The sequence below is a fragment of the Lynx canadensis genome, chromosome C2, assembly GCF_007474595.2.
Source record: "Lynx canadensis isolate LIC74 chromosome C2, mLynCan4.pri.v2, whole genome shotgun sequence".
Lineage (NCBI taxonomy): Eukaryota > Metazoa > Chordata > Mammalia > Carnivora > Felidae > Lynx > Lynx canadensis.
In genome coordinates this window covers 16,607,860-16,628,338 of record NC_044311.2, presented here as the reverse complement: position 1 = coordinate 16,628,338, position 20,479 = coordinate 16,607,860, and the positions used below count along the sequence as shown (strand labels likewise).

Sequence of the window (20,479 nt, the reverse complement as noted above, 5' to 3'; positions counted from 1 at the left end):
TCTGTGAAGTTTCTCAAGATCCACATAAGAGTGAAAATATATGGTATCTGTCTTTCTCTGTACGATTTATTTCACTTAGCATAACACTCTCCAGTTCCATCCATGTTGCTACAAAGGCCATATTCATTCTTTCTCATTGCCAAATAGTATTCCATTGTATATATAAACCACAACTTCTTTATCCATTCATCAATTGATGGACATTTAGGCTCTTCCCATAATTTGGCCATTGTTGAAAGTGCCGCTATAAACACTGGGGTACAAGTGCCTCTATGCATCAGCACTCCTGTATCTTATATAGATTTCACTAAAATAATGATTTAAGGATGGAAATACATAAAGTGTAGTAATCCACGGAGTACAGGTATTCATAAGTATTCTCTTGATATAAAAACAGCCAAATTTTTGCCTTAAAACTATACAGCAGCTTTTTTCAGTGGAAGATTTTCTCTACAAATGTTTTTAATTACAGTACCTGAGACATGCAGTTGGATGCATATGAAATTCTTCCTTTTCAATTTTCTGGTTCATTCCTATATTATTGCCATTTTACTATTCGAGTCCTACTTTTTGCACATCCCAAATTATATCATCATATACAAATACTGACCAATATCCTAAGTGGTTAAGATGGCAGAGTAGTAGGGGGATCCTATGCTTATCTCTCCCTCGAACACAGATAAATATCAAATCATTCTAAACACCCAAGAAATCAATCTGAGGACTGAGAAAACAAACTGCACAACTAAAGGGAGAAAAGAGTCCACATCATGGAAGGTAGGAGGTGCAGAGACATGATTTGGGGGAGAAAAGAATCGCGGGTGCTGCAGAGGGGAGGAAGCCCTGATCATGGAGAAAGGAGCGGGGTAGGGTGAGAGAAAGAGAAAGAGCATGCATGCACAGGAGAGAGAGAGCTCAAGCGAGCGAGAGCTCGTGAGCACACAGCACATGGGGCTGCACAAGAAAAAGCACTTCCCCAAAACCACTGACTGAGAAAATGAGAGAGGCTGATAATCACAAGTTTTTACAAGCAACAGAGCCCAAAGTCTGAATTTCTAGAAATCTGTGCTTTCTCCAGGGTGGAGCCTGGCAGACACAGCAGTACTGCTGTGGAGAAGTCTGGGAGCGAACAGCGAAGTCTGTGGATCCTCTGGATTGCACTGGGAGAGACAGTTCCTCTTCTTGGAGTGCATTTGGCAGAGGAGGCACTGCCTCTCAGAGGACAAGAGTCGGCAGGTGCCACTGAGCTGCCCCTGTTCATTAGCACAGGAGCAGAGTAACCTGCTGAGGGCAGCTAACCTGGATGCTGGTGCTAACAGAGAGGTCCTTTTGTCCCCACCCATCAGCACTGATGAAATTCAGTGAGCAGCACAGTGCCCACAATGGAGGCTTGAGATGTCTACACCAAGCTCCGCCCCTCTGTGCTCTGCAGGTACTTTTTCACTAGGGCAGTGTGCCTGAGAGTCAGAGAAGGAGCACAGTGGGCCCCTCCCCTGGGAGACCAGCACACCACCACCACCACCACCCCCCACACTGCACACACCAAGTCTACTGACCATAGAGTGCTGCAAAGCTTCAGCTCTAAGGGAAATAGGATCTAGCTTGTTTTAACAAATAGACCAAACACACTTAGTTAAAATTCGCCACACACGGGACAAGGTCCAAACAGTTCCCACTGCAGGCAAGGAGAAACTCTGCAGCCGATTGACCTAAGGGAAAGAACAGCCAAAACACAACAGCCAAGTGCATACAACATACATCAGAAACACTTCCTGAAGCACCAGGCCCTGGACAATATATGAGTTCTTCTTAAAACAGCCATTACTCTCAGGGCCAGGAATCATAACAGGTTTTCCTAACACACAGAAGACAGAGACCTAAACAAAATGCCAAGACAAAGGAATTCATCCCGAAAGAAGAAGGGATCGGGGCCAGGGAATAATCAAAACAAATATAAGTAAGATGCCTGAAGCAGAATTTAAAACAATTGTAAGGATACCAGCTGGGCTTGAGAAAAGCATAGAAGACACCAAGGAGTCCCTTATCACAAAGATAAAGACCTAAAAACTAGTTGATCTGAAATTAAAAATGCTATAGCCAAGATGCAAAACTGACTGGATATAATCACAAGGATGGAAGTAGCACAGAAATGAATAGGTGATATAAAAAATAAAATCATGGAAAATAATGAATCTGAAAAAGAAGAGGGAAAGAAAAATACTGGATTATGAATGTAAACTTAGGGAACTCAGCAACTCCATAAAGAGTAATAACATTCACATCACAGCAGTTCCAGAAGAAGAGAAGGGAAATGGAGCAGAAGGTTTATTTGAGCAAATTATAGGTGAAAAGTTCCCTAATCTGGGGAAAGAAACAGACATCCAAATCCAGGAGGCACAGAGAACTCCCATGAAATCAAAAAAGCAGGGCCAACACCAAAACATATGATGGTAAAATTTGCAAAATACAGAAGAGATAAGAAAGAATCCTGAAATCAGCAAGGGAAAAGAAATCCGTAACCTACAAGGGAAGACAAATAAGGTTAGCAGCAGATGTCTCCACCAGAAACTTGGCAGGCCAGAAGGGAGTGGCATGAGATATTCAACGTGCTGAATGGGAAAAATACTCAGCCAAGAATACTTTATCCAGCAAGGCTGTCATTCAGCATAGAAGGAGAGATAAAGAGTCTCCTAAGCAAAAATTAGAGTTTGCGACCACTAAACCAACCCTGCAAGAAATATTAAAGGGGACTCTGAGTGGGAAAGAAAGACCAAAAGAAACAAAAAACTACAAAGGAACAGGGAAAATCTCCAGAAACAACAACTTTATAGGTAATACAATAGCACTAACTTCATACTGATCAATAACCACCCTGAATGTAAATAGACTAAATGCTCCAATCAAAAGAAACAGGGTGTCAGAATGGATAAAAAACAAGACCCCATCTACATGCTGCCTATAAGAGACCCATTTTGGAACCAAGACACTTCCAGACTCAAAGCATGAGGATGGAGAACCATCTATCATGCTAATGGACGTCAAAAGAAAACTGGAGTAGCCATACTTATATCAGACAAACTAGATTTTAATCTAAAGACTAACAAGAGATGAAAAAGAGCACTATATAATAATAAAGGGATCTATCCAACAGGAAGATCTAACAACTGTAACTATTTATACCCCCAACTTGGAGCACCCCAATATATAAATCAATTAACAACATACATAAAGAAACTCATTGATAACAATACAATAATACTAGAGGATGCTAAACCCCTACTTACAGCAAAGGACAAAGAAAATCAACAAGGCAACAACAGCTTTGAATGACACACTAGACTGGATGGACATAACAGATACATTCAGAACATGTCATCCTAAAGCAGAATACACGTTCTTTTCCAGTGCACACGTAACATTCTCCAGAAGAGATCACACACTAGGTAACAAATCAGGTCTCGACCAGTACAAAAAGACTGAGATCATACCATGATTATTTTCAGACCACAACTCTATGAAACTTGAAGTCAACCACAAGAAAAAATTGGAAAGACCACAAATACATGGGCGTTAAAGAACATCCTATTCAAATATGAATGGATTAACCAGGACTTTAAAGAAGAAATAAAAGAACACATGGAAACAAAAGAAGATGAAAACACGACAGTGTTTAGAATGCAGCAAAACCGGTCCTAAGAAGGAAGTATATAGCAATGTAGAATATGTAGCAATATAGGCCTAACTCGAGAAGCAAAAAAAGTCTCAAATACACAAACTAACCTCATACCTAAAAGAGCTAGAAAAGGAAAAGCAAGTGAAGCCTAAAGCCAGCAGAAGGGAAATAATAAAGCTTTGAACAGAAATAAATGACATAGAAACAGACACATGAAAAGAGGCTCAACATCACTGTTCATCAGGGAAACACAAATCAAAACCACAATGAGATACGACCTCACACCTGTGATAACAGCTAAAATTAACAGCACGGTAAACAACAGATGTTGGTGAGGATGCAGAGAAAGGGGAACCCTCTTACACTGTTGGTGGGAATGCACACTGGTACAGCCACTCTGGAAAACAGTATGGAGGTTCGTTAAAAATAGAACTAGCCGGGGCGCCTGGGTGGTGCAGTCGGTTAAGCGTCCAACTTCAGCCAGGTCACGATCTCGCAGTCCGTGAGTTTGAGCCCCGCGTCAGGCTCTGGGCTGATGGCTCAGAGCCTGGAGCCTGTTTCCGATTCTGTGTCTCCCTCTCTCTCTGCCCCTCCCCCGTTCATGCTCTGTCTCTCTCTGTCCCAAAAATAAATAAAAACGTTGGAAAAAAAAAAAATTTAAAAATAGAACTAGCCAATGACCCAGCAATTGCACTACTAGGTATTTATCCAAAGGATATAAAAATAGTGATATGAAGGGGAATATGCATCCTGAAGTTTAAAACAGCATTATCAACAATAGCCAAGTTATGGAAAGAGGCCAAATGTCCATCCACTGATGAATGGATAAAGAAGATGTGGTGTGTGTGTGTGTATACACACACACACACACACACACACACACACACACACACCGGAATATTACTCAGCCATCCAAAAGAATGAAATCTTGCCATTTGCAACAACGTGGATGGAGCTAGAGTGTATTATCCTAAGCAAAATAAGTCAGTCAGAGAAAGACAAATACCATATGATTTCACTCATATGCGGATGGAAGGGAAATAAAAAATAGAGGGAGGCAAACCATAAGAAACTCTCAAACTGTAGAGAACAGACTGAGGCTTGCTGGAGGAAAGTTGGACGGGGGATGGGCTAAATGGGCGATGGGCATTAAGGAGGGCACCCGCTAGGATGAGCATGCATATCATATGTGAGTGATGAATCACTAAATTCTACTCCTGAAACCAACACTACAATATATGTTAACTAGAATTTAAATAAAATCTTGAAAAAATTACTGTATTGATTAATCTTTCTTGCTTATAAATCTCACCATTTCCACTCAACTTTTAGGTAGGCTTCAACCCCATAATACTACTACAATGTGTTCTACTCTTCTCATACTTAGTGCATTTAAAAACATTTTTAAAATAACCAAAAACACCACTTTCCAAATAAATCAGAAATGTTAAAATGTGTTTCACACAAGCAGTACCATTAAATGTTTTCTCCCCCCCTTTGACGTACAATCGTTTTCACTTTTACTTTCTTGAAGTAAGTCTCATGAAACAAATATCAAAAGGGCACTCAAAAGATGTACGTTTTAAATATGTGGCAACCTTTAAACCAACCTGATCAGTCATAATCATAATCTTCCCATAGCGTAAAGTTTTCAGAGATTCTGCATCATCGTAACTTTTCTTGTATTGTAGACCAACTATTTGATAATATTGTTTATTTCTGCATTTTCCATGATCTGTGCAAAAAGAAAAAGAATTCAGAGTATGTTAAAAGTGTTGAAGGCCGCCTAACTGGCCCAGTCACTAGAGCATGTGACTGTTGATCTTAGGGTTCTAAGTTTGTAGAGATTACAAAATCTTTTTTTTAAAAGTGTTGAAATACATAAAAGTGAGTCTGAATTTACATTTAAAATTCAGCAATTTTAATAAAGTATTAAGATATCATATATATGTGGAGATATATGCAAGAAAGAGAGAGATACCTGTTTATGGGAAGCTTCTCGGACGTTAAGAATTTTTCCCCTAAGTGGAAAGACTCCGTATCTGTCTCGCCCGATCACACCTAATCCAGACACAGCCAGCGACTTGGCAGAGTCTCCCTCTGTTAGTATCAATGTACACTCCAGGGAATGTTTGCCACCTGAGAGGTATTAAAACGACATAGACTCCAAATTCCTCAATTTTACCAGTGAGAAAAATGAAGCCAGAAAAATTCATAGTCACAGTGATGACAGTAAGACTGTAAGAGTAACATGATACAATAGTAGACTTTAAATACTAATAGTATAGTTAAATATTAAGAATATTTTATTATTGAATTCCTATCTTGAGGAAATGATGTGATGCATGTGACAATTTTAATGAAGTAAAATTATATTCTGAACATAAAATCATATAGTCTAACTACATGTGGAAAATGAATACTTTCTATAATTGGATAAATAAAAATCTAAATCAAAATCTTGAAACAAAATATGACCTTACCAGCATCATTAGCATCATCCAGCTTGGGAATACCTTTGATTTTACTATACTTTACTGATGAACACTTCTTGTTCAGCTGAGTCTGAGCCTTAAAATTTCACCCAGTTCAGAATACTTTCTACAATGCCACAGTTAGAGGCCTAAAAACAAAGAACAAGCCAGAAGTTCATACACTTAGCTAAAATTAATGTAATACTTGGAATCTGTGCAGTTATATGGCCTAATGATAATAATGATACATACTAGCAAATTTTACTCTCAGTAAAGCTAACTCAGGCAGCTATATACAATAGCCTATTGTACAGAAACAAAAACATGAATAAAGAACTTTCCTAAATATGAAAAAAACTCTATTATCATCAACTCCATGAGAAACACACACAGCTTTTGATACAAGTTAATTTTGTTAAATTAACAAGTAAAACCTGATCCACCATAAATTTAGTAGCTGGGAAATTCTATACACTGACATTTCTCATATCCTTCAAAAATACAAATCTTGAATTCACTATGACAAAAACTATTAATACATAGGAAACATTAGATGAATTCAAGAACTCATGAATAGTCCTTATGCTTTAAACAAGTTTGGCAACAGGACTCCAACGTTATATATTGTGTGTCACCACGCAGGGAGTCAACGTGTGACGAGATGTTAACACAAAAAGAAAAAAGTAAAGAATCTCCAAGTTGGAGGTATTTATTTTTCATTATCCTAAAAAGTTTGTTCAGGTGTATGAAATAGATTTCTGGAATGTCTGAGATATGGACTATGTTGCAAATCTAAACTTAATCCTCTCAAAATGAAAAAATCTAAAATCTAAAATCAAATCACTTCATCATGAATGTCATAAGGGCAGAAATTTGCAGAAGCATTAATGCAGGGTCCTTTGTATTCAGAATTCATTATTAGATCCAAAATACTATTTCTATAGGACTTTACGCTAGAACCTGAAAAACAATTTTTGTTTTTGTTTGTGAGAGCCTACCTTTGAATTTCCCATACCAGAATGTGATACGTTATTCTATGGCAATTACACAGCACTCCCCCACCAAACTATAAACTTCAAAAGAGGAGGGGCTGTGATTTATTCATCTTTATATTCCTAGTGCAAATATATTTAAAGGTACTCACACATGCTTCTTTAATATATATTTACTGATGGTACTGCCAAACAAGGAAGTGAAATAAATCTTACCGATATACAACAGATTTTGAGAAATTATTAACAGCTACAAGGATCAGTTAAAAATCTAACATTATTTATTGTACTCTCACCTAGTTCAGAAAGTTAAGCAGTCTAATATGTACAAAGTAAATCAAATTATAAATATGTAGAATGTGGTAAATTTTATATATGCATAGGTTACCACAATTTTTTTTAAAAAAACTATATAAAGGTAAAAATCAGCAGATGAAATTGAAAGGAGTAGAAAAGATGAAAGCAGAAGTCCTATAAGGACCTATCAACATTTGTCAGAGGAAAATCGGGCTGGATAATGACCAATAAAAGCTAAAACACGGGGCGCCTGGGTGGCGCAGTCGGTTAAGCGTCCGACTTCAGCCAGGTCACGATCTCGCGGTCTGGGAGTTCGAGGCCCCACGTCAGGCTCTGGGCTGATGGCTCGGAGCCTGGAGCCTGTTTCCATTCTGTGTCTCCCTCTCTCTCTGCCCCTCTCCCGTTCATGCTCTGTCTCTCTCTGTCCCAAAAATAAATAAACGTTGAAAAAATTTAAAAAAAAAAAAAAAAAAAAAAAAAAAAAAAAAGCTAAAACACAATTAGTTACCGGATTCCCTTATTTTATTCTTGGCAAACAATCCAATGTTTTATAAAACAAAGTCTATCCTTAGTAGTTTCAGAATAATCCATTAGTTTTGCAGTATAAGTGCCTATGCCCACAGTTAGTGTAAGAGAGAAACTAATCACAAGTAGAATAAATAAATCAAGAAAACGAAATCAACTTTCAATAAAAACACACTGAAAAAATAATACAATTTTACTCACTGCTTAAAAAATTTTTCTGACAGTTGGCATTTGGACCCAAAACTTTTGGGCTGCAGAGTCATGTTTTCTTTCGTCTGAGAATCAAAAGTTGGATTTTCGATAAGGCAATTAATAAAACCCATATATGGTTTTTACCTGTTGGAAACATACCCAAAAAAGGTCAACATCAGAACTGGTATTATTTAACAATGCAACAGACTATACAAAGCATTACTTACTTGAAATGGGTTTACTGATACCCCAGCTTTGTTCTTTTTCTTAACTACTTCAATCAGTTTACCAACAACTTGATCTACTACGTAATCCACATGACGTCCACCCTAAAAAGGAACAAAAAAACAGAATCCAAAATCATCTATAGTTAGGGTAACAAAATACTTACATATTCATTATGTTCTCAAATCAGCACTTAATCTTTACAACTTTGTGGAATTAGTATTAGAAACCCAATTATGCAGAGGCATAGGATAAATCTCAGAATTACAGAGTGGGGATTTAAAAAATAAGGTATTTTGGTTATAGGGCCAATTAATCAACTGCATAAAACTATACACAAAGTAAAATCAATCGAATTAAAAACATGGAAGTGAGATGAATACTGGCATGACAGTGGTAACAGCACTCACAAGATTAAAATTTAAGGACTGTGACAGCCATTGCCAGTTGTCTATCCAATGCCTATTCTCCCCTTATTGAAAGACCTAATTTGCTTTTACCTGGCAACAGGTCCAATTGAAAATATTAACCAATCTAGGGGCACCTGGGTGGCTCAGTCGGTTAAGTGTCCAATTTCAGCTCAAGTTATGATCTCACAGCTCATGGGTTGAGCCCCGCGTCGGGCCTCTGTGCTGACAGCCTCAGAGCCTGGCGCCTGCTTCGGATTCTGTTTCCCTCTTTCTCTACCCCTCCCCCCCGCTCACACTTTGTCCTCTCTCTCTCTCTCTCCTCTCTCTCTCTCTCAAAAATGAATAACATAAAAAAAATTTTTTTTAATATTAACCAATCTAGACTCCCTTGCAGCTAGTGGCAGCCACTTGACCCAGTTCTAGCCAGAGATGTTCGTGAGGTCTACCAGATGGGATTTCCAGGAAAACTACTGTATTCCTCATAAAAAGGGAGAGATTTAGTTGGTATATGCATTTGCCCAGCCCCTTTCTCTCTCCCTAGAACTTGGAACTGAGGCATCTTAAAGGCATGAGAAGGAAAGCCACATGCTAAGGGTGGCAGAAAAAGAAAGTCAGGAAGAGCCTGGTCCCTGATGATACTGTGGAGTCACAGTACAAAACTAAGAATGAGGAAAAATAAAACTTCTACATCTTATGCCACTGTATATTAGGTATCTATTACGTAGGACAAAATGTCACCATAACTGATGCAAACGTGTTGACTTGAGAAAGTGATGCTAGATTATAAACACTGAATATTAACCAAAAAAAGTTAAAACTTGAACAAGAGTGACAAATAATCAAATCATTGCTTTAGATTATTCTAGGATACATGTTTGTATTGCCTAAGACATTATTATGATCGATGGACAAATGCTGTTAGATGAGAACAATTCATTTGCTTTTGAAATCCAAAAGCCTACGTAAGACAGTTCAAACTCCTTAGAATGGCATATAACACGTTCCACAATCTGATCCCAAAACAGATTCCTCTATTATTCTTTTACATTCTAAACTAGGAACACAGAATAAGGAATGTGTTAACATTCTAAATTCATGAAATATATTCAACCATAAATACTCACATATAAACTTAATGTTCAGTGGGTGTTTAAATTATAAGACAGCTATTTTCGTAGAAAATAAGCTTTCGGGGGCGCCTGGGTGGCGCAGTCGGTTGGGGCGTCCGACTTCAGCCAGGTCACGATCTCGCGGTCTGTGAGTTCGAGCCCCGCGTCAGGCTCTGGGCTGATGGCTCAGAGCCTGGAGCCTGTTTCCGATTCTGTGTCTCCTTCTCTCTCTGCCCCTCCCCCGTTCATGCTCTGTCTCTCTCTGTCCCAAAAATGAATAAACGTTGAAAAAAAAAAAAAAAAATAAGCTTTCGTTTTCATAAGCCAATTCTAATTTCACAAAAGCAGATTTGTGGTTTTTTGTTGTTATTGTTGTTTATTTTGTTGTTTTTAATGAAGCACTGTTCTACCACTGACGTGGCAACACAGCACTAGCATACTTACTTTTGTTGTCGCAATACTATTTACAAAGCTGATTTGCTGGAATCCCTTTTCACTCAGCGTGAGACAAACATCCCATCTTTCATTGCAAGTTCATGAATGACTTTCAGGGCCACTCCAGTTTCGTCCAATTTGTCTTTCACATAAAGATCTACATAACTGCGAAACCCATTTACCTATTCATTTGAGAACAAAAATAAACAATTTTAAAATTGGCAGTTCAACTAGGTGAATGCCATCAGGTATTCTTATACTTTTATTTCCCCTCAATCACAACAGCTCTTACTCTTCAGATCCAACCTTCATGACTTCCCCCACTCTATTCCTTGATCCCTACCCTTTTTAAAAGGAATCCATTTCCATAGTACTTGATAAGGAGAGGTTATAAGGAACAGCTGGACAGGTGAATTATTATAAAATCTTTCAAAGTTTAAGTTTTAAAATGACAAAGTAGACTTCCAGTGAGTTCAGACACAGAGAAGGCTTAAAAAAATAAATAAATAAATAAAGAGGAGTGCCTGAGGGCTCAGTCGGTTAAGCATCTGACTCTTGATCTCGGGTCAGGTCAGGAGCTCACATCCCATCTCAAGGTTTCTGAGATGGAGCCCCGCATCAGGCTCTGCACTGACAGCACCAAGCCTGCCTGGGATTCTCTCTCTCCCTGCCCCGCCCCTGCTTGCTCACACTTTCTCTCGCTCTCAAAACAAAAATAAACTGAAAAAAAATTCTTTAAAAAACAAGAAATGTCTGCCCTTACAAGAAAATCAGACAACACACTGATTTTTCAAGAACTGTCAAAAAATTGAATTCATAGGACAGCTGGCCATCCTGAGTCTGAAGAGAAACAGGTATCTATAGAGAGACACAGAATACTAACCAATTTGCTTAAGTGAGGCAGAAGCTACCTAATGTCATAGAAGTGAAAAGGAACCATAAACAAATTGACGAATTTGACCAACTGTTGTAAGACAAATGTGGACAGTATGGGTGTGTGATGCACTTGAAGGATGTCATCATAAGGGGTTCCTACACTTACAGGCTTTTCCTCCAGAAACCCCAGCAGGTTCTCACAGGGAAGGTGAGAGAAAATCTAGAGAAAGTTCCCCACCATGGTGCTGCTGGTTGGGGGAAGAGAATAGCAACCACTGGGAATTTCACCCAGAACTGTCTCCTTTACCCCCATCCTATCCACAGAAAAGAAAAGTGGAGGGGGGGGGGAACCACCTTAATTTGCAGGGGGGGGAAGGATACTGCTGGAGAGTATTAAAATATTACTATAGCAGGAATAAAATAATTCTACCCAGCCCTTCCTCAGCCCACCCCTATCTCATTTAAGGATAAAAAAAGAAGTTTATTTATGTTGGAGGGAGCCTGGAGAATACTAAATGAGAATGCTGGTGGACACTTGCTGCAGTAGAGCACAACGTGCAGGAGATTAGAACAATACCAAACTGTATAATATATGTGTAACTGGAATACCAGAATAGCAAAGAAATATTTGAAGAAATAGCCAAAATCTTTTCAAAATTAGTGACAGACACCCAACAACAGATCCAAGACGTTCAGAAAACAGAATGAAAAAAGTTATCAAAAAAACAAAATGAAACCCCCATATAAACACCTAAGCATATTGAGAGAGAGAGAGAGAGAGAGAGAGAGAAATCTTCAAGTCAGCCAGAGGGAAAAATAAACACCTTGCCAACAGAGGAAGAAGGATAAGAACTACAGCCGACTTATCAGAAACCATGCAAAACAAGAAGACAACAGAATGACATTGAAAGAAAAATATCATAAACCCCTATTTCTATATCCAGTGAAATTCCGTACCGTTTGAAAGTGAAGAAAAATACTCTTTCAAACAGAGTAAGAGAAATATATTGCCAGACCTACCTACAAGAAATTAGAGATCTTCAGGCAGAAGGAATATGATTAAGATCTGAAACTAAAATCTACACCAAGCAATTAGGAGCACTAGAAATGGAATAAATAAAGGTAAAATAGAATCCTTTGCTGTATTTTAATTGTTCTACAAGATAACTAAGGGCGTAAAGCAGTTAGATTTAACTATAAGCTGCCCACAAATAACAAAGCATTTACTATTTTAGAAGACACTTACAGGCAATTTCTTTCCATTAAACATGACCTTGACCCCTTTGCATGAACCAGCCAAATCATAAGCTCTTCTGGTCATGAGGGCCACAATATCCTTGTCAAGTTTTCCATCTTAAATTTAGACAGATCTGGTTGGAATGTTATGCATGTGTAATCTTCACCATCAAAATGTTTAATTTTGGCTTCAGAAGTTTTCATCATGTTATTCATCCATGTCTTTAAAAGGAAAAATATTTAATTATTTAATACTTCTATATTTTATAATACATAAAGACTCAGCTCATGAAAACAATCATTTACCATAACTACATCCATTTTCCAGCTTCACAATAAACAAATCCTGGAAACTGATAATATCAGAGATGAAAAAAAATTTAAACACTACTACAGTATTCCCCTTTCTCTATGTTCCAAGACCTGCACCATGGATAGTATCAAATCCTACATATACTGTGTTTTTTTCTATATGTACATATCTAAGATAAAGTTTGATTTATAAATTAGGCACAGTAAGAAATTAACAATAAAATGGAATAATTACAATATACTGTAATAAAAGTTATGTGAAAGTGGTCTTTTTCTCTCTCAAAATACCTTACTGTACTGTAGTCAACTTCCTTGTGATGAAAAATGCCTACATGAAGAGATGAAGTGAGGTGAATGATGTAGGCACTGTGACCTAGTATTAGGCTACTAACTAACCTTCCAAATATGTCAGAAGGAGGATCATCTGCTTCTGGACCACGGTTTATTGCGGATTAACTAAAACCATGGAAAGTCAAACCACTAGATAAGGGGGGGTAGGGGAAACGCTACTATATTATAATAACCTCATGTTGAAAATAAGCAAAATGAACTGCACAACTTTATACGCTGTTAATAACTTTCAAATTCTTCAACATGACTATTTAGAATTTTACAAAAATAAGTATGATGCTTTTCCTGACAAATTATTTTAGCTATGTAAAATTTCAAACTTTTTCAAAAGCCTACCAGAATAAAAATAAGACAGAATTCTGAAATAGGAATTTGATGAACTGATGAAGAATTTTTCAAATATGCTAAGTGGATGCATTTCAATTAATCTGTAAAGTTAAGGACATTTTCAGTAATGCTCAATTAGATTAAAGGAAAAGTCTATTAATAAAGCACTTTGCTTTCAATGAACAGGAAAAAGGTTTATCTAAAAATCTAGGCATTCTTAAGTCTTTTCAGTCTATTGATGTGCTTAATGCTTAAAAAAAAGTTGTACAGGCATCATCAATGCAATTTACCTAAGGTTCTATTATCTTATTAGCAAAGCAACAAAATACAATTTTAAAAAAATTAGACACATTTCTATCATACCTGCTTAAAACTATGCTTGTATTCTTTGCAAGCAGTCTCTACTGTAAACTTTGTACTGAAAATATTACAAAGTTTTGCACCATAACCATTGCGACCACCTGTAAGAACAATTAAATGTGAGAGGTTTAACGAAAGGGATTTTAGGGAACTTGGTTAACTTATCTACCATAGAGCAGATCTGTTGCAAAATAGTTCCACTTACTGCATTACCTTAATAATCATGAATTGAATATTTCAGAGTATATTTGGATTTTTTCATTTAAAGAAAAATACAATTAAGATTTAGCACATATGATAATATAAATAATATGCACTTTGCAGATTCATTACCTTCATCACAAAAAAATTAAACTTACTATCTCCTATAATCAAGTAAGTGTATATGAGTACAAAATCTGAGCTTTCTATCAAAGTTACTTCTCTATTACAAAAATTTAATCTACGTCACTTCCTAAAGCCTTGGTTTTGAAAATAAATAAATAAAAACCATCAACCCACTTGAGCAATGGAAATAAGTAGGGAAACATTTGGTTTTGATCAAAGCACTTTCAACTCTATTTACAAAGCCTAGATTTCCAATCTCGACCGTCCTACAACAGTTAGAAGTAATTTAACTGATATCAAACAAAAGACATGGTGCTTATGTAACAAGAAATTCACATACACAGGAATTATACATCTGACCTTCATTAGTACTCTAATTCAAAACTCAAACTGTCAGCCAGGTTAGAGTTCCAGGAATTCTAGCATGAGCCAATGTACTATCAATTAAGCTTTTAAAATCTCTCTGTCAGACATAATACTTACACATGATAGGTTTTTTATAGACATTAATTCTGAAAATAATTTTCTCACAATAAAACTACATAGGTTTCCTTTTCTGTAATATTTAATATAGGAATAGTTAAATTTTATGTTGAAAGCATAAAAAATTCAATAAAAATTCTGATCAGCCATTTAGACTTTACCTGTTACTTTTTTCTCATCATCATCATAGTTACTGGATGTTAAAAGCTGTCCAAAATTAATGCAGGAACATAAACTTTCTCTACTTTGTGTTCTACTACTGGAATGCCTTTCCCATTATTCCAACTGCTTATAATGTTAGATTCACTGTAAATAAACAAGCAGAGTTTAGAGCTTAAAATGGTTTAAAGATATGTTAATTTCCATAAAAAATAAAGTAATCCAGAACAAACCTGAGTAACTGTAAGCTAAACTAAAGCCATTACTAATTAGAAGACACTCATCTTTCAAGAAAATACCTGCTGAGGATACACATTTCTATCCTAGTCATAACTCAAATTAGGGCCACTAAGATCTGCAGGTAATATTGAAAATTTTCTCAGGAAAAGAAACTTCTTAACCTCCCAGAAAACAGTTAAAGCAGTGAAGCTTTTACAAGAAATCAGCTAGCTACAGGGGCGCCCGGGTAGCTCAGTCAGGCGTCTGACTCTGGATTTCTGCTCAGGTCATGATCTCGCAGTTCAGGAGTTCAAGCCCTGTGTCAGGCTGCTTGGGATTCTTTCTCTCTCCCTCTCTCTGCCCCTCCCCCACCCCTCCCCCCATACACTTAAAAGAAAAAGTCAGCCACAGATCCGTTTCTTTTCAAATACATTAGCCATGATCTCTTCCTGCTTCATTCTACCAGGATACCACCTGTGAATCACAAGCTCTGCAGAACCAGCTGCCATTGCCATTTTCATTTCCTGCCTGTTGCTGCAGTACATATGGAAGAGGACAAACAGCCTGAAATGTATTCCATTCTCAGACTAAATATTACAGGGTTGTTTTGCATTGTAGCAATCATTGTTAAACTAATTTTAATGGTTTTAAAAATGTAGATGTTACCTATTTTAGGTTTTTTGGGTTTTCCTATCACAAAACCATCCATTTAAGCCCCGAATGGTATACAATAGAAGCTCCTATAGCTAACATCGACTTGATGTAGGCAATAGTCCTGATGGAAAATTTTGCCTACTCTATCATTTTGAGTAGTACATACTATGATGCTTAACCCATTTAAGAGCCAAATTTGCAAGGAAACACAGCATCATAACCAACACTGAGAACTGGCTCTAAAAGTTACCATTTGCCAATCTAATTCATAATTATTCTTAGATATACTAAGAATTTAATGTGAATTTCACTCACATATACATACCTTAATCTCTGAAGAATTTTTAGAAGTAGTTATTAAGACTAAAAAATTGCTATAAAAGCCAAAATTAAAATCATATATCCAGAGGGAAATCAGTTAATTAAATCAAGAAAGAAACAAACTAAAAAATAACTTTTAGCAGCACATCGTCTTCTTTCCCTAAATCAGCAACCAACTTTTCTTTCCCTCGTTCTCCAACACAGGTTCTATTCTCCAAATGTCCTAGGCTCAAATTTTGATAGCATTTTTTATTCAGATCTCCTGATCATTCTCTAGAGTCCTTAGTCATCAAGACTTATTAGTATGTCCTTAGATTCATTTCATATGAGTATTCAGTCCTTTCTTCATTCCAAATACTAATACACGAAGCTAGCCTAGTTATCACCTTAAATACTGTATACAAAGCTGAAAAGTCCTCTACTACATGTTTACAGCCATATCCTTAATTATAGTCAAATTTAATTGCCACTGTTCTGCAACACATATCCTATTTTTCCTTCAGGTCAGTTTTAATACTTGACCATGTTCATTCTCAATTCTTCCATTTCTTTGTTTACTGGTCTTTCCTTTGCCTTTTTAGTCTCTTTGGCCAAAATTTACCCTAACTTTGAGAAGTCAGTTTATGACTTCAGTTCTCCATGAAGCCTTTTACCCAGCCAAAATTATATACCAAAATTTGCTTATATACCAAAATTAGAAAAAAAAAATCTAAATTATTTATTGGGGACCTCAGGAGATTAGATTATCTCACTTGTAGGTAAACACCCTCTACAGAATACACAGCTGAACGTTTAAGTATGTAGCAGTTTCAAATTGCCTATTGTACCTCCACTTGTGCCTCCTACCTCCAGAGGTAATAGTGGGCCCTAGAAACACAGGCCAGAAACTACACTACTTTTCTGACTTCCAAATACTTCTTAGCTTAAGCTTAAAACCTGTAATTATTAAGTACCTATTTTCTATAAGAAACTTCATGGAGCTTAAAGTTAATAGAGAAGAATCCTAAAGGAAATAAAGAAAGGCAATGAAAGTTACAGACCTTAAATATCTCAGAATGACACAAAAGCCAATACAGTCATGAGTAAACCTTTAAAATGTTTTTCATCCAATTTAGTATATCATATATGGTACTATAATTAAGATAAGCATTTTGTAAATTCATTATCACAGTTAAAAAGTAAATAAATAAGGCTTCACATCTACATTCAGTAAGCCTAAGTATGAAATTTGAACTTTCTATCGGTCACCCCTCGCTACTGAAAAATCCCAATCTACATCACTTCCCAGATCTGACATTTATTTCTGTAAGCTCTAAACAATGCTTCAGAGTTCTATAATATAATCTTTGTTCCATTAATAATCTTCACGGAAATATTAGGAAAAAGAATACTATGTTTGAATGAGCTACAAATAAAGTTTCAAAATAATTAAAACCAGAAAGAAACCTGGAAGACAATCTAAATATCTAATATTCATCAACTGGAAAAAGGTTAAATTATGATATATCAACATGATAATTAGTAACAGTTACAAGATTTAAGTAGATCTATATAAGTTAATAGCAAAGGCTGTCCACAATATGTCAAATAAAATGGAAAAAGCATACAATCCCAATTTTTAAAAAATAAAAATATATCTGTTGATGTATTTCAATAGGAGTGTGTACTATTTTATAAAGCTATGGATTAAGAGATTTAACCCTACATAACAAGGACACTTAAACTAGAGGGAGAGTTAGAATTCTGGTTAATATGCTTTCCACATTGTTTTTAATCAGATAGCTGCCAACAAATAAGTTGTTTCAATACTAACCATCATATTCTATTACTTAATGAGTTTTAAGTTCTTCTGTAAACAGTTGCTCCAAATTCTAGCAAAGCTGCCCAAATTCTGCATGGCACCCCCTGCTAATATATTCTTATGCCTTTTACAACCATGGCTGTTATTTAAACTTTACCTCCACATTAGAGTACTATTGAAAAAGAGTAAGAGCTAAGCTATCCACACTTAACCCATTAACTATCAAAATTTAACCTCTCCTTTACAAAGAGTTCATGTACACATGTGCACAAAGAAAATTTTAAATCTGCTATACAAAAATGTTAAAAAGAATGAAACTCAGAGGATATCAAAAATGAACAGCAGAGAACACTGGGTCAATGAAATAAATAGCAGAATAGCAGTTTCCCATTTCAATTCTGCTTTTAATAACTTCTTTAAGGGCGCCTGGGTATCACAGGCAGTTGAGCATCCGACTTCAGCTCAGGTCATGATCTCCTGGCTCATGAGTTCAAGCCCTGTGTCAGGCTCTGTGCCTACAGCCCAGAGCCTGAAGCCTGCTTCAGATTATGTGTTTCCCTCTCTCTCTGCTCCTCCCCCTCCCCAGCTCGCACTCTGTCTCTCTTTCAAATATTAAAAAAAAAAAAAATTTTTTCAAAAATTTTTTTCAAAAGTTAAAAAAAAAAACGAAAAGGGAAAAAGATCACTAAAGGCACTAGTTACATAGAATTACTTTGTCCAGAATCTATAATAAATTTAAAGTAAAGCACTCCACCAAGAGCCACTATTCAGTCTACAGTGTTGTTTTATAGCTCACTTCTTCATCACTTTGTTATGACGGGATTCTATGTAAGCTGTTTTAAGTCCATGTTGTTGGATTAATGTGGCCAAAATAATTAAGATAAAAGAACCAAACAGCTGTAATCATGTTCATCAAGAATGTATTTAAGAAAGAGCCCCTTCTTCCTTAGTTTTCAGTCAAAATCTTTCTACTCTGAACTTTAAAAAGTTTAATGTTATCTAATATTCAACATCTATTACTCCTCACTAGCTAGCTCTCCTAAAGCACATTAAATGATACTGTTTTTAACTGATAATTTCCTAAATATAGAAAAAAAGTAATCTTGAAGCTAAAATTTCATTGAAACTATTTTAAACTCTGCATAAATCACAATTTATAAGGGTCCTATGCACTTTACCACGTAAATCCTCAAGAATGTATTTGTTACAGAAAGGATCCAAAGGGGGGGAAAATGGAAAGAAAAAGAAAAATCTAGAACTTTAACAGCACAGTTATGCAGTAACATTTTCATATAAGATACTGTTTTATATACATATATACATGAATCGTAACCATACCATCTAAAATTAGATGAGTGACAGTAAGACTACACCTGAATTATTAAATGTTCACATTAGAGAAAAACCGTAACATCATTCGAAATTACTAATAAGATTATAAATGATATAAGTAATGCAATATTTTACAAAAGCATGCTGGCAAAAACAGGATAAATGTAACAGTAATATTTCTATCTTAAAACTGTATTATTTTCACTCCCTTTCAATTCTCCAAAACAAATCACCATAGCGAGATCTAATTAGCTGAACACCTGGTATATATTCTATAATACCAGCAGTTGTAAACAAATGATGTTATAAATAATGGAAAAGTCCAAATACTGGTCATAAAAAAATAAATTTTACCCATAATATAATTGGAAGAGTACTAGCAATAGCCCTTAGCCTTGACTCCTAAAGCAAAGACAAAAAAGGAAACATCAAGCGACCACTGTATCACCTGAAACAATAGCCGCAGCACCAAAGAGAGAGAAAAATGGTTTCCAAGTGTTCCCATAAGGAAGTGCTTTGGAATAAAACATCATGAATGAGAGAGAAAACTATAAAAGTATACTATATTATGGCTAAAAGAGGCAAAAATAACAATGTCTCATGCAACAGGGAAACTTTAGGAGTACTAATTGTATACAGTATTTGAAGAGTATTCAAAAGCTGGGGGCTATCAGAATAAAACAACTTAGCATAAAAAATTAAACTTGAAATATACTTACGGATCGATAGAAACTTTAATACAGGTCATATTCTTATCCCTCTGTTTATTGTCAGCTGCATTAACTACAAATTAAATATTGTGATGAGTAATAAAATAAATACATGACACAACTTCATGTGCATCCCAACTTAATATAAATATTTACAGATAGTAATAGTTAATGAAAATTATTACTAATTTCTAATATAAAACTTTATTTTCCAAATAATATTCTTAAATTTTATATCACACTAAATTACTATTGTGTTATCTACTAAAAACAAGGGGTAGGGGAAGGGTAGATTTTGTGATATATAAAAATAATTAAAAACAAACATCTGCAGGCTATAACCCCCTAATCCAGGTGAGGCCCAAAAGAAAAAAAATTTGAATTTATACTGTATCTTTCTCTTGATATCCTTCAATAAACTAGTGGTTTTATAGACAAGTTGAGATGAAATAAATTATTTTTAAATTAAAAAGGCAACGTCTTCAGCATCCTTAGAAATCAAAACTAAATCTTATGTACTATAATAATATATTTTCATATATTAACCACTGCTGTGGTTAGACACATGACTACACAAATTTGAACGCAAGCTAGCTGTCAAATTCAACTTCAGTCACAGAACGACTATGTTCCTGGTAAACACTATGTAACATAAAAGTAAAAGTGAGTGGATAGCTGG

General features: G+C 35.9%; 1 protein-coding gene across 1 annotated transcript in view; it reads right to left on the bottom strand.

Moving 5' to 3' along the window:
- Positions 1-20,479, bottom strand: part of TOP2B (DNA topoisomerase II beta) — a 64,858-nt gene that overhangs the window by 28,579 nt on the left and 15,800 nt on the right. The window contains 16 exon segments of the mRNA XM_030330642.2: positions 5,284-5,372; positions 5,375-5,408; positions 5,655-5,812; positions 6,157-6,250; positions 6,252-6,296; positions 8,159-8,280; positions 8,283-8,297; positions 8,377-8,482; positions 10,342-10,427; positions 10,430-10,514; positions 12,455-12,552; positions 12,555-12,666; positions 13,798-13,895; positions 14,766-14,822; positions 14,825-14,910; positions 19,810-19,873. Of these exon segments, the coding sequence (XP_030186502.2) occupies positions 5,284-5,372; positions 5,375-5,408; positions 5,655-5,812; positions 6,157-6,250; positions 6,252-6,296; positions 8,159-8,280; positions 8,283-8,297; positions 8,377-8,482; positions 10,342-10,427; positions 10,430-10,514; positions 12,455-12,552; positions 12,555-12,666; positions 13,798-13,895; positions 14,766-14,822; positions 14,825-14,910; positions 19,810-19,873 (1,349 nt within the window).